The 16,049-nt window shown below is 40.0% G+C and overlaps 1 protein-coding gene across 2 annotated transcripts in view; it reads left to right on the top strand.

Annotated features, from left to right (window-relative positions):
- Positions 1-16,049, top strand: part of LOC124595481 (protein brunelleschi) — a 249,419-nt gene that overhangs the window by 207,872 nt on the left and 25,498 nt on the right. For both annotated transcript variants that reach the window (XM_047134241.1, XM_047134242.1), the window contains exon 20: positions 6,406-6,562. In XM_047134241.1, coding sequence (XP_046990197.1) covers positions 6,406-6,562 — 157 coding nt within the window. The remainder of the gene's footprint in view (positions 1-6,405; positions 6,563-16,049) is intronic.

The following is a 16,049-nucleotide window of genomic DNA, read 5'->3' as shown; positions in this document are numbered from 1 at the left end:
ATAATGGAGACTGCAGCTTCTCAACTGGTCATCAAACTGCAGAATGAGACATTGCTTGAGGAAAGAAACTGGGCAAGTTGCTGCAGTTGATACATGTTAGAGAGAATCAGTGGTCAGTTCCATGTCAGATTTTTCAGATTTAGGTTTTCTTTCAGTTCTCCAACTTGCTTAAAGAAAATGTTAGAATGGTTCTGTTTCCAGGGACACAACCAATTTCCTTCCTCATATTTCCCTAATCTGAGCTTGTGTTCTATCATTGATGATCTCGTCATGGACAGGATGCTAAACTCCAATCCTGCCTCCTCCTTTCTTTACTGGCAGAATGTGAGAGAGACTGAGTGGCACAGTGACATGGACATTTGAGAATGTTGTGTCATGCAGGGATGTAATGAATGAAAAAAAGTTTCAAGTGGAATGAGAGAGAGATTTTGGGGTCAATCTCTAAAATAGTTCACATTAATGGTGGCTTTACACCACAGTATAAGGCTCCACATGAAGAACCCAATTTACTATTTTAAATGCTATCAGTTCACCCACATGTCATTGATATCGAAGGAAAAGACAGATGGTGGACAATGCGGTCTAGCCATTCACATAGTAACTGTTTCTCTCTGCAAGCTTGTGCCAGTTACTCTGTGAACTATCATCTCTGAAACAATGTATATCCTGAACAGAGAAATTTATGGGAACTTGAGGATATGAGAATGATATTATGAGCTGAAGCAAAAAATTCTGTAAGGCAATATAACATTTTTGATTGCCAACAAAATTTGTTGTGGCACTTGGTCAGATTGATGCATTATTGTAAATGCAGACTAACTGCAATTTTCATTTGTTATCAAACCTGATACCGTATTTACTCAAATCTAAGCTGGACTTTTTTCCAGTTTTTTTAATCCAAAAAACCACCTGCGGCTTAGAATCGAGTGCAAAGTAAGCGGAAGTTCTGAAAAATGTTGGTAGGTGCCGCCACAACTAACTTCTGCCGTCGAATATATATAGCGCTACACAGGCATGCTTTGCAGACACAAAGATATATACTGGCACCAAAACCTCAGCGTCAGTGAATACATTTAAAAAAAAAAAAAGGGGGGGGGGGTGGAAGACGAGCTTTTTTTCCTCAGCCCTGAGTTTCGACCACTGCATTTTCATACATTATCCATCGAAGTAAATATAAATTCCATATTGTTCACCTTTGAATGTTGCAGCCTTTCAGTGTACTACGAAAATCCGACTGGCAATACTGTTAGGCATGTTTGTCAATATGGCCAACTCTACGTCCTGAATTTTTTCCTACCTGTGAGAAGAGATGGTTGCTAATAGGAACTTTTATGAATTGTGAATCACATGCAGTATTCTCTTCACCATAAGAATAATACGAATACAAACATTTTGCCACATATTCTTTCGTGTTTGCTGCTATCTCATTTAAATTCTGTCTGCCTAATAAACTATAAAACTAGAGTGAGACAACAGCAAACGCGGAGGAATATACATATCATGTCATGTTTATATTCGTATTATTCTTATATGTAATAGTGATATAGTCAGAAATGAAGCATGGCAATTGACTAGATTTTTAAATCTAAGATGACTCTAATTTCTGTGCAGAATGTAATGTACTAAAGAGGCGTCTGCAAAGATTTTCAAATGGAGAAAATTTTTCGCTAAACTCTCGTTCAGGACATCTTCTATCATACACAGTCTATTATTTGGTTCTTGTTGATCATTACCAAAGAAAGCAGCAGTGTAAGTAACAACAAATAGCAGTCTCTTGCCATTGTTTTGCTAATGAGATGATTCCTCTCCCTTTTGTGTGTGTGTGTGTGTGTGTGTGTGTGTGTGTGTGTGTGTGTGTGTGTGTGTGTGTGTAAGCGGCGGTAGTGCGCACAAAAAGCAAGCCATGCCGCGAGCGGTGACAGGCCGTATACACTCATTATCAGAATGCGACAAACAATGCATGACACAGTACAGTAATGCATCTTCAGCTTAGAGTGACATAAACACCTATAACAAAGAGAACGGCACTTATCAGAGCAAAGAAAAATAAGAAATCAATTCAAACCAGACCAAGCACGTGAAAAAGGAAGGGTACCTGTATAAATACGGACGGAGCGCCTGACACATAGCAAAGGCTACCTGGTAAAGCTTAACTGCTAAGCTTACGTCTCGAACCAAACTACTGTAGCTGTATCGTCATTCATTCGACCTAAATTGTGTCTCATATTACAATGGACCAACTTTGTTTCGATTTGGAGGTGCAGCCTAAAACTTTTCTCTCCCCTTGAATTTCGAGTCTCAAATTTCAGGTGCGGCTTAGATTCAGGAAAATTTTTGTTTCCTTGATTTCGAGTCTCATTTTTCAGGTTCGGCTTAGATTTGAGTGCGGCTTAGATTCGAGTAAATATGGTACCTATTCATGTCAGCTAGCAAATCCTCAGGTAGTAACATCACTGAGCTTGCCAAACATTTCCAACAGATAGATAAAGAGAAATTCATCATTATGTGCACAGTTGCACAGTTTCAACGATTACTATTGAAAGGCATGTGGAGATAAAAAGCCAGAGACCTGGGAGAATGGGCCCAAAGCCATCACATTCTGCAATACTCATTTGGTCTGAAATATGATAACCCTGCTTAGATACTACAGATCAACTACATAAATCACACAACCATCCTTCCCTAACCTTAATGGGAAGCAAAGAGCGAGAGTAAGCAATTGTGACATTGATACTCTGTTCCTGATGTTGAAATGTGACGGAAAATGTTTGCCATTAATGCATAGTTGTTGGGACTTCTACCACATCAGTTATGTTTTTGGTTGATGTTAGACAAGATTGTAAACATTCAGACATCACATGTCTATATCTCTCACATTACAAAGTTCAAAACTAAGAGCTTATCTTACTTCTTCAGTCTTCTTCTCAACCCATCTATCTCAAAGACAGCTTTAACTCTTTCCTTGTGCATTTAGTCTGCTGTCCACCATGTGCACATAATTTTCAAGTGGTGCATACATGTATGACTGTAGCAGTCTATCATTGTTGTTGAGAACAATTTAAACAGTGGAAAATACAGAATGGAATAAGGCAATATTATGAAAAGGATAGTTGCTGCTCACCATAAAGCAGAGATGCAGAGTCACAGCGCAAGACCAAAGTCTGTGTCTGATGAGGCCAGACTGTGAGCAGCAGTGCATGATAGGAGAAGTAGTCTGGGTGCTGGGGGTAAGGAGGAGGCTGGGGCATGGCAGGGGCAGGGAGGGGGAGATATAGAAGGGTAGATGGGGGGGGGGGGGGGCGGTAAAGTATTGCTCGTGGGAACGTAGAGCGACAAGGTGGGGAGAGGGTAGAGCACCCAAGTGCAGTTGAGAGGTCAGATGTTGGGTGGGGAGGGGCTGGGGGAGGAAGCAGAAAAGGAGAGAAGTAAAAAGACTGAGTCCTTGGTGGAATGGAGGGCTGTGTAGTGCTGTAATGAGAACAGGGAAGGGAATAAAGGAGTAAAGGAGAATGACTGATGAAAGTTGAGGACAGGAAGGTTATGGGGATCTGGGGCACATTGTAAGGAGAGTTCCCCCTGCACAATTCAGAAAAGCTGATGTTAGTGGGAAGGTTCTAGATGGCACAGGCTGTGAAGCAGTCATTGAAATTAAGAACATTGTGTTGGACAGTGTGCTCAGCAACTGGGTGGTCCATCTGTTTCTTGGCCCCAGTTTGTTGGTGACCATTCATGAGGACACACAGCTTGTTGGTTGTCATGCCCACGTAGAATGCAGCACAGTGGTTGCAGCTTAGCTTTTAGATCACATAATTGGTTTCACAGATAGCCCTTTGATGGGAAACGTGATGCTTGTGACTGGATAGGGGTAGGTGGTGGTGGGAGGATGTATGGGATCCATATCTAGGTCAATTATGGGGATATGAGCCATCAGGCAAGGGATTTTCCCTGTCAGTTTTGTAAGTTGCTGTAATTTCACTTTCAAGAAGAGTTGAAAGCAACCTCATTTCCTGCTTGCCCTGCCTCTTGAGAGCCAGAGCTTTATTTGTTGACATAAATTGACCTCATCGGTTTTAAGTTTTTTTGATAAAGCAGACAGCTTTTCGTGGTTTTTCCTTGTAGTACTACAAGCATTAGTTACTCTGTCGTGCATATAAGAAAGTAATGCCAGGATAGTATACTAACTGACAATGTACAGTGTATGACTTTACCAAGGAAGTGCTCTAATAAAGGAAGAACAATGCTTCAAGGTATTCCAACACTTACCCAAAATCCATTCATTTCTTATGACTGTTGCTGCTCCCACATAAATAATAGTGTCAAGAATATATTCAGTTTCACAGTCACATGACGCAAAAACTTTGACAAATCTATGGTATTTGGATGGAATGTACTGTTTGAAGAGGACATAGCCTTTTTAGAAAATTAAACTTCCATCAGTGCACAATTTTTTAACATAATGGAAAGCATTTGGAAATGCTTTTCTTATATGACCCACAACTCACCTAATTGTCCAGATTTTGTCATCTCCAGGGTCCTCATTGTCATCAACAAAGTGTAACATTCTTTGTAACAGAAGATACTTCTCTTGGCATGATTTGTGTAAACATTGGAATAGACTGTACTGGATTGCTGGTCCAATAAGAGTTTATTTCATTTTTTCTCACTTAAAGCATCAGAAAATTTATGGTGAGGAAGCAATAAATTTTATTGCTTTTTGTGTTTTTCCAGTGTTCCAGTCTTGGATGTTTCACTGGCATTGTTGCAGACATGCTCATATTATAAGTTACATTACTTTACAGTTTCTTGACTAAAAAAAGAAACTTGAAAGCAGTCATATAAAGTAGATGAGTCATTTAAACAGAAAATTTTGCAGTCCAAATCAGTCTTCCGTCTAAAATCATGTATTTTGTTTATTTTAGTATATTTGTCAGTCTCTTCTTTGATATCTGTGGTAAGTGATGGTACATCAAAATCTGGATCTGTATTTAGTGGCTCAGCATTTGCTGGTTCACTAATATTTTGAATATTTGTGAAGACTGACTCTTGAATCATTATCTATCCAACCATAATTGGCTGGATAGGGAATGATTAAGTCCTTGTCTACACTTTCATTTAGAAGACTTAGCGTCTCATCTGCTGTAAACAGATGGTAACGTAGTGTAATTTTATTTGATAACACGTAACGTGCAGCACACAATCTAGGTAATTTTACAATACCAGTGATCTCTAAAGAGAATTAAACACCCAATAAATAGTTTGGTTAATTCTCAGTACTCCAACAATTGGGCCACATACTTGTGCAACAATCATCTCTGAATCGCTGGTTGGGTAATAGGTTTTATATGTAACTATACGATTGTAGCTGGAAACTGCTGTAGATATTTTTCATAGCAAGTTGCATATATACACTGAGAGCATTGAAATGGTTAGCATATATATACATCTAGACCAGTGAAAGGTTTAATGAACAAATGTGTTATAGGGTCCATTTCAGCTAACAGGGATTGAGTGCTTGGTAGCCTCATTCTGTACCTGTATAATTCTGTCTACTGAGTGTGGAGCAAACCACATACTTCAGCCCTGCTTTTGCACAGTTATGCTCTTGTTCTGCTCTCTTGAACTTACAGGTATTGCTATGTGGGATGTGGTTGATTACTTACTCTTCTTGAGATCACTTCATGCATGCAGATTTAGATTTTCCCAAATAACTTAAGCAAATACCAGGGAGATTCTATCGAAAAGAACAATGCTAATTTTTCTTTGCCATCCTTGTCCTGTCTGAGTCAGTACTTTGTCTCTGCTGATCTCATTGTCAAAAAGTTGCTGATCTTCATTCCTTGTTGCATCTGCCAGACATAGCAATGTCTGAGAAACAGTTGCCATAATGAATGCTTGGAAAGGGAAGCAGGATACAATAAAGCAAAGTGGCCGCTTTTAATATTAATATAACATCCTTGAGTAAGTATATGATTCACTGTGACGCTATTTTGTAGTTATCAGGATACCTCCAAAAACAGCTGATTCTGTGATTAGAGTAAAGAGATGGGTCTATCACTAGCGGAGAGAGAATGTCACACTTTCTGTCACAGTTTTACAGTAACTGTTTAGAGAGAGAGAGAGAGAGAGAGAGAGAGAGAGAGAGAGAGAGAGAGAGAGAGAGAGAGAGAGAGAGAGAGATTACATAATCAGTATTAGTAACATTGTGATGCAAAACATCGCTTCCCATTTCTCTGATATGATGGAAAACCATAAGAGATCCAATTCATGCACACTACAAGTAAGTAAATGTAATTTAAAATTTTGTAGCGTGTTGTTTGAGGATTGTTCGTATTAGACAATACCCTTCGTATTAGACAATACCCTCCCAGCAATATACAGACTTGCATTTTTTCCCTCTCTTTTCAGGAGTGCACAGTTTTATTTAGTTCTTGATGTGGCGAACAGCACAGGATATGAAATGGAATTGCAGTATACGTCTTCAAAATGTATACTCATAGAAGCTAGTGAATCTTGTAGGATACCCGTACCTGTCAACCGTTGCCCTCTTTCAAAACTTGCTAAGGTCTGTATGCTTTTGCAATGATTTATGTTCATATTTTATTTGTAATATATGAACAAGTCTATTAAAGTAAATTATCTTTTATTGAACTGTATTGTATTTACTCATGCACAAAACATTATTGTTTTTTCACCATATTACTTACTTTTACTGTTCCTGAACAACTTCCCATGTTACTAGAGGAAATAGTTTCCATGTGAAAAAAATGAGAGCCCTTTTGTGAATTGGTCAGACACAAGTAGTCTGAATGTGGTGTAGAGCATTTAGTATTAACATTTTAGTCCAATCCACCATTCTACAGAATAGAATTTCATGAGTAAGACATTGTACATAAAACTGGCTGCCAAAAAGCTTACAGATGAGTATGACGAGAGTATAGTTGTAGGTATTTTGCTATTGTTCCTGAATAAAATATAACAAAATATCTTTTAAGAATAGTTTTTGTATGATGCATGTTTCTGGCAAGCAGCATAGATGATCAGAAATGCCTGATTCTTTAGTATTTAGAAGGCTTAATGATTTTTTTCCTTAAATAACAAATTGTTAAGCCATTTTGTTTTTAGGTTTCCCTTTCCCCCACTCCCTCTCATGGTGACATCTTTTGCATTGTGGCATGATCATCTTAATTGTACTAATCAACTGACACTTGCTGTGAGTGATTACAAATAACACTGCGAAAAACTGTTGATGGAAATTTTATAAAAGGCTAGCTCACTCTTGGTATCAATCACAACCTAATCAGTTACATGTATGCCTGTCTAAGATCCATCAGCAAACAAACACTATACCATGAGAGTCCCCAACCAACATAATACTGATATACATTAGGAAGTGAAATTTAATGTTCAGAAGCATATTTATTCACAATTAGTCAAAAAGTGGCTCTGAGCACTATGGGATTCAACTGCTGAGGTCATTAGTCCCCTAGAACTTAGAACTAGTTAAACCTAACTAACCTAAGGACAACACAAACATCCATGCCCGAGGCAGGATTCGAACCTGCGACCGTAGCGGTCTTGTGGTTCCAGACTGCAGCGCCTTTAACCGCATGGCACAATTAGTCATCAAGGGCTATTCCATGTGGTGTGCTTCTCGTAGCTCTGTCAGGTCACTTTGCATTACTTGCAGCTGTTGCTCGCCCAATTTCAAGTACTTCCTCATCTCTGCTCATGTCAATATTTAATTAAGGTACTAACCCCCTCCTTCACCCACCCCTCTCCTTTAACCAACCCTTAAAAGTAAAGTCTAGGACACTCATCCCACAAATGGGGTCCTGCCCTGACTGCAGGTAGAGTGCATCCTTTTGTTCATGGCAGCACTAGGAGAAGGTGGAGGGTGGAGAGCCCTCACCCAGGCCACCTTACATCCCCCAGGAAAGACCCACACTGCTCAGTCTGATGGCAAACAGAGCAGACCTGTGACCATCCTGGAGGGACTGGAACAAGGAAAGATCCCTGCTGCTACCTGAGATTGAATGTGGGACCCCTGGAGCTGGATCTACTGCTCTTACCTGCTAGATCACCCCAGCCATCTTCACCAACTCTAGCAATTGCAAATATCCTAGTGATATCTGAAACATCATCAGACTGGTAATGCCTCCAGAGGCTCCTGTACTTTAGAAGCTGGTGTCTTTTTGTCTGCACTGTGTAGGTCAAATGTCGCTGAGGATGGTGTGAGGAACTGAAGTCAGTGTTGTCTGGGGTGATGTGATGGGCCATCTCTATCAGTATCTGCCTATCATCCTGTAGTTCCTCTAATTGTGGTGTAAGCAGTGCAGAGCAGTTTTGGTGGAAATAGTAGCAGTGAATATGCCAGGGAGTTTTAATACTTGTGCCTCAGGGCATAACTGATGTGGCAGCAGTAATAATGGTGCCGTGCCTACGCACATAGGCATCCTGCACCTGCACCAGCACCTGCTTCAACCACAACTGATTATAGCACCCATTGAGCTACCTCTCCTCAGCCATAGAAGAAAACATATATTAGCATTACTGGTCTATAGTAGTGCCAGAAATTCACCTTGTGTGTGTCTGAAAGTGGACATCCAGACTTGGGAGAAGCCACTATTGGTGGAGGCTGGTGGAGTTGCTCCAGCAGCCACCTGTCATATGCATGCAAGATTTGTGATGAGCTGCAATCGTATTGGAATAATAGTTGGTCAAAAATTCATGAAGACTGTCTTTGTGGACATGTTGGAACAATATTTGGTCAAATAATTCATGAGGACTGTCTCAGTAGGTTCTGCCTCTCCAGCATACTGCATTTGTACCTTAAACATCTTCGCCAACTGCTCAACCCTTGCATTTGAAATGAGGATGGTGGTGATGTGCTATATTACATTTCTGTGACAAAAAAGACTTGAATTGTGAGGAAATTAATTTCCAACAGTTATAAACTATGTGCTCAGCATGCCCTCAATAGCTCTCACTGTGATGGAATTATGCTCATGACATATGAAAAACTGAAAAACGCATCCACCACAATCCCATATATTGTGTGTGGACAAGGTTCCACAGGATCTTCTATTAGGCCATTGTAAGTAGTGTATTGAAGTGCAAATTGGTTTACATAGAGAACCCAGCATCAGAAGTCGCCCTCATTCAGCCAATGGCCTTTTCAGAGAGGGTGGAGGAATGGACAGACGTTTAGGGCACTCTCTTGCCATGGAGTGGAAAACTGCCCCTAAAGGTGGAAGAATCAGCAGTAATCAATGGCATGAGGATGGAAAAGGCAATGGAAACCACTGCATTTAAGACATGTAATGTGTATCCACAGGACATGTGGCTTGTAATTGATGATCTGTCCATTGGCAAGAGATTCTGGATTAGCCCCCATTTGGATCTCCGGGAGGGGATTATGAGAAAAAGATGGAATAATCATAGATAGGATAATGTGCTACAAGTTGGGATGTGGAACGCCAGAAGTTTGGACAAGGTAGGGAAGCTAGAAAAGCTGAAAAGGGAAATACTAAGGCTCAGTCTATATACATATAGTGGGGGTCATTGAAGTAAAATGGAAAGAAGACAAGAATTTCTGGTCAGATGAGTATGGGCTAACATCAACAGCAGCAGAAAATGGTGTAGCAGGAGTAGGATTCCTCAGGAGTAGGAATGCAGGGAAGACAGTGCATTACTGTGAACAGTTCAGTGATAATGTTGTTCTTATCAGATTCGACAGCAAACCAACACTGACAGTAATAGTTCAGGCATACGTGCCTGCAAGCCAAAGATGAAGAGATAGATAGAGATAGAGATACTTAGAGAGAGAGAGAGAGAGAGAGAGAGAGAGAGAGAGAGAGAGAGAGAGAGAGAGAGAGAATATGAGGGTAATTCAGTACGTAACGGCAGATAATAGTCATGGGGAGCTGGAATGCAGTTGAAGGGCAAGGAGTGTAGAAGAAAGGGTTATGGGAGAATATAGGTTTGGTACTAGGAATGAGAGAGGGGAAGGACTAATTGAGAACTTCAGTGAATTTGAGCTAGTAATAGCAGTGTCCAAAAATCACAAGAGGAAGAGGTATACTTGGAAAGGCCAGGAAATATGGGACGATTTCAGTTAGATTAGATGGTCAGGTAGAGATTCCAAAATCAGATACCTAGGAACGGATACAGACTCAGATCAGAATTTTGTAGTGATAAAGTGTAGGCTGAAGTTTAAGAGACTAATTAGGAAGAATCAGTGCACAAACAAGTGGGATATGGAAGTACTAAGAAATGAAGAAATACACCTGAAGTTCTCTAAGGCTGTCAAAATTACAGTAAGGAATAGTCAGTAGACAGTTCAGATGAAGAGGAATGACCATCTCTAAAACGGGCAAACACAGAAGTAGGAAGGATAAACATAGGTACAAAGAAGGTAACTTGTGAAGAAACTGTGGGGAACAGAAGAAACACTTCAACTGATCGATGAAAGAAGGAAGTACAAAATGTTCAGAGAAATTGAGGAAGACATAAATACAAATCTTGTAGGAATGAAGTAAATTGGAAGTGCTGGGAAACTAAGGCATAATGACTGCATGAAAAATGTGAAGAAATTGAAAAAGAAATGATTGTCGGAAGAACTGACACAGCATATAAAAATTCGAAGCAACCTTTGGTGAAAATAAAAGCAAGGGTGGTAACATTAAGAGTGTATGCAGAGGAGAGAGCAGTAGGTGGAAAGAGTACATTGAAGGCCTCTGTGAAGGGGAAGACGACTGATAGAAGAAGAATCAGGAGTTGATGTAGAAGAGAGGATCCAGTATTAGAATCCGAATTTAAGAGCTTTGGATGACTTAAGTTCAATAAGACAGAAATGATGTATAACATTCCATCAGAATTTCTAAAATCATCAAGGGAAGTGGCAACAAAACAACTGTTCTTGTTGGTGTATAGAATGTATGAGTCTGGTGATACACCATCTGACTTTTGGGAAAACGTCATGCACATAAGTCTGAAGATTGCAAGAGCCAAAAAGTGTGTCAATTGTCATGCAATCTACATCTACATCTGTACTTTGCAAACCACTGTGAGGCGCATGACAGAGGGTGTGTCCCATTGCACCAGTTATTAGGGTTTCTTCTTCCATTTGCGTATGGAGTGCGGGAAGAATGATTGTTTGAATGCTCTGTGCATGCAGTAATTATTCTAATCTTATCCTCCAGATCCCTATGTGAGCAATACATAGGGGGTTGTAGTGTATCCCTAGAGCAATTATTTAAAGCTTGTTCTTGAAACTTTAATAGACTTACTTGGTATAGTTTACATCTGTCTTTAAGAGCCTGCCAGTTCAGTTCCTTCAGTATTGCTGTGACACTCTCCCATGGTTTAAACAAACCTGTGACTATTCATGCTGCTCTTCTTTGTATATGTTCAATATTATCTGTTAGTCGTACCTGGTATGGGTCCCACACATTTAAGCAGTGTTCTACGATGGGTTGCGTGAGTGATTTGTAAGCAATCTTTTGTAGACTGATTGGACTTCACCAGTATTCTACCAATAAACAAAGTTTATCGCTTGCTTTATCCACAATTGAACCTATGTGATCATTCCATTTCATATCCCTACAAAGTGTTACACCGAGGTGCTTGTATGAGTTGGTCAATTCCAACAGTGACTCATTGATATTATAATCATAGAATACTGTGTTTCTTCATTTTGTGAAGTGCAAAATTTTACATTTCTAAACATTTAGATCAAGTTACCAATCTCTGCACCACATTGAATACTTGTCTGACGGGATATTAATGCAGTTTCTCTCAGATAATACTTCATTATAGATAACTGCATCATCTGCAAAACTCCTGATTTTACTGTTAATATTGTTTGCAAGATCATTAATATACAACATGAATAGCAAGGGTCCCAACCCATTTCCCTGGGGCACACCAGAAGTTACTTCTACATGTGACGATGACTCTCCATCCACGATAACGTGCTGTATCCTCCATACCAAGAAGTTCTCAGTCCAGTCTCAAATTTCATTTAATACTCCATATGATCATATTTTTGACAATAAGTGTAGGTGTGGTACTGAATCAAATGCTTTCTGGAAATCAAGAAATGCCACATCTATCTGGTTGCCTTGATCCAAAGCTTTCAGTATGTCACGTGACGATCTTAACTGTTCATGCATCCAAGTTTCTGACAAGAATAATACACACATGAATGTAAAAGAAAACTGAGGATCTGTTAGATGACAAACATTTTGTTTTTAGGAAAGGTAAATGCATCAGAGAGGCAGTTCTGATGTTGCCGGTGATAATGGAAGCAGGCCTAAAGAAGATCAATAATAATTCATAGGATTCGTCAGCCTGGAAAAAGCATTTGACAATGTAAAACGGTGCAAGATCTTTGATATTCTGAGAAAAATAGGGTACGCTACAAGGAAATACAGGTATTATACAATATGTATAAGAGCTAAGACAGAACAATAAGATCGGAAGAGCTCTGATTAAAAAGGGTGTAAGTGAGGGATGTAGTCTTTCACTCTTATTGTTCAATCTGTACATTGCAGAAGCAGCGACGGAAAGAAAAGAATGGTTCAAGAGAGGGATTAAAATTCAAGGTAAAAGCATATCAATGATAAGATTCGCTGATGACAGTGATATCCTGAATGGGAGTGGAGAAAAATTACAGGATCTGATGAATGGAGTGAACGGTCTGATGAGTGCAGAATATGAAATGAGAGTAAATTGAAGAAAGATGAAAGTAATGAGAAGTAGCAGAAATGAGACTAGTGAGAAACTAACATCAGGATTGGTTATCACAAAGCAGATGAAGTTTAGGAATTCAGCTACCTAGTTAGAAAAACTAGCCCATGATAGAAAAGCAAGAAGAACATAAAAAGCAAACCAACACTGGCAAAAGGTCATTCCTGGCCAAGAAAAGTCTACTAGCATCAAATATAGTCCTCAGTCTGAGGAAGAAGTTTTTGAGAATGGACAGTGGGAAAAACGGAAAAGAAGAGAATCAAAGCATTTGAGATGTGATGCTACAGAAGAAAATTGAAAATCAGGTAAGGTAAGGTAAGAAATGAGGAAGTTTTCAGGAGAATTGGCGAGGAAAGGACTATATGGGAAACACTAACAAGAAGAAACAACAGAGTGATAGGACGTGTGTTAAGACATCAGGGAATAACTTCCATTAGAATGAGGAAAAGGGTGATAGGATGTGTATTAAGAATGGCTCTGAGCACTACGGGACTTAACATCTGAGGTCATCAGTCCCCTAGAACTTAGAACTACTTAAACCTAACTAACCTAAGGACATCACAACCATCCATGCCCAAGGCAGGATTCGAACTTGTGACCGTAGCGGTCGCGCGGTTCCAAACTGAAGCACTTAGAACCGCTCAGCCACACCGGCTGGCAGGTATTAAGATATCGGGGAATAACCTCCATGGTACTGGAGGGAGCTATAGAGCGTAGAAACTATAGAGGAAAACAGAGATTGGAATACATCCCACAAATAACTGAGGACATAGGTTGCAAGTGCTATGCCAAGATAAGAGGTTGGCACTGGAGAGGAATTGTTGGTGAGCCACAGCAAACTAATCTGAAGACTGAAGACTCAAAAATGGAAGCAGGCAGAGAGCTAAATCATGGATAGGAGAATCCACATATAATTGGCTGAAATTCCATTTTTACATTCAAAATATCAGTGCTAGCTAAGTCCTTTCAAATTCACTACCATAGTTGAGAGCCCTTCTTACATAACTGAATGGTCACCAGATGCCACTTGGTATGAAAAAAGAATGGTTGGACAATAAACTATGTATCTCTTCATTGGATATACTGCTATAATCTGCCACAGAGGCAAACTTGCAAATCAGTTCATAGATCACAGCAATAGAAAACAACAAATATGTACATTATAAAATAAGGTAATAATTTTGCTGCTCCAACCTGGTGATGATATTAAAACATCTTTTTATGAAGTTGTGTGTCAATGAGTAGGCCTATCAGTTCTCAACACTGTTAGTTATCTATGGTAGACTTACTTAGACATACTGATAAAAGTTCATACATACTTCAAAAATAAATGCTTTTAGTTTTTAAACTCTCACCATTTTTCATCTGTACACTATATATTATTCACCTCCACAACTGGCATTTTTAATGCATGCTTGTGTAGTGATATTTATCTGGTAGGTAGCTGCATCAAATCTGGATGAAAAAAAATTTCATCAGCAGTATTTACCTGCCAAATAGTGGAGATGCTTAGTTAAAATTAATGATCATCAGGCGTTATCCCAGTGTCCTGGACTAAATTCCAAAATTTGGACCAAGGCCGGGAATTATACCCGGAAATCCTGCTTACTAGACAGGTGTGTTACCACTAAATAACCTTGCCACAGCAGTCCACACAACTGCATGGATTACTCTGCTATGCCTCCATCCTTAACCCAAATTCTCACTGTTGCCCCAGTCTACTTTAAATTCTCCCTTACATGAACAAAAAACATCAAATTTTCACTTGCTGCTTACATCAATATACATAAAATCATACCTGTATGAGACCCATAAAGTCTCTGACATTGTATTTTTTTCATTTGTTAATTCCAAAGCTTGGCTGTACTGTCCATGGAGTGAGAGCTTATGACATTTCTAATGAGAATCTGCCTGTCAGTTTGTTGTTTCCTTAAGTGCTGCTCAAGAGTGGTAGGCTATGTGTCAGTGTGGGATTTCATTCTTTCCTCTAATATTCATGGAGAACGTAACTGGACACTGCACTGTACATGCACTCATAAGAATTATAGTTAAGCCATCTCACATGCAAGTTGCCCAAGTGGCTTCAACTAGAAAGGCTTGCACAAGAAAGGAAAACATATATCTGGTTTTTAGTGTAAAGAGCTAATTACACACCTGAAACATCTAAAAGCATGATTTTAAAACGTGAGACATGTCACAGGGGATCAAGTATTCAGATTTTAACACATCATACATCCTATGTATCATAATCAGCTACTGGCAATATTAGGAAAAGGATAGATTGCTACTCACCGTAAAGATTACCCACTGGTTTGCAGACATCCACAATGAAAAGACTGTTACGCATTATAGCTTTCAGCCAAAGCATTCTTCAGAAAAAAAAAAAAAAAAAAAAAAAAAAAAACACGTACCCATCACACAAGCAAGCACACTTAATGCACTCATGAACACTACCACCGGCAGCCCCAGCTGGAATGCAATTGTCATGTGAGTAGCAACATGAAGTGGGGCATGGAAGGGGTGGGATAGCAGATTACATGTGGGAGGAGAGAAGAGTGCTGCCTGACAGGTGGCAGGCCATGCAGGGAGTAGATCATGGCCTGACTGCCAGACACAGCCTCAGGAGGTGGGGGTGTGGGGCAAGAAGTGGAGAGTGAAAAGGAGAGAAGCAGGGAAGGGAAAGGATGGGAGGCAGCATTGGCAGAGGGTGGCACAAAGTGAGAGTGGAGGATCTAAAGAGGGCGGAAGTGATAGGAAAGAGGAGGCAGAAACTATTGAATGGAAGGTTTGGGGACAGTAAGTTACTTTAGATTGAGGCTGGGATAATTTTGGGAGCAGAGAATGTGTTGTAAGGATAACCCCCTTCTGCAGAAATCAAAAAAGCTGGTGGAGACGGAAGGATCCAGAAGGCCCAGGTTGTGAAGTAGCCATTGAAATCAAGCAAAGTATGTTCAGCAGCATGTTGTGCCACAGAGTGGTCCACTTTGCTCTTTGCTACAATTTGGCAGTGGTCCTTCAACCAGGTGGACTGCTGGTTCGTAGTCGTTGTTGTTGTTGTGGTCTTCAGTCCTGAGACTGGTTTGATGCAGCTCTCCATGCTACTCTATCCTGTGCAAGCTTTTTCATCTCCCAGTACCTACTGCAACCTACATCCTTCTGAATCTGCTTAGTGTATTCACCTCTTGGTCTCCCTCTACGATTTTTACCCTCCACGCTGCCCTCCAATACTAAATTGGTGATCCCTTGATGCCTCAGAACATGTCCTACCAACCGATCCCTTCTTCTGGTCAAGTTGTGCC

This window comes from Schistocerca americana, chromosome 2 (assembly GCF_021461395.2).
Source record: "Schistocerca americana isolate TAMUIC-IGC-003095 chromosome 2, iqSchAmer2.1, whole genome shotgun sequence".
NCBI lineage: Eukaryota > Metazoa > Arthropoda > Insecta > Orthoptera > Acrididae > Schistocerca > Schistocerca americana.
This window is presented reverse-complemented; position numbering and strand designations above follow the sequence as displayed.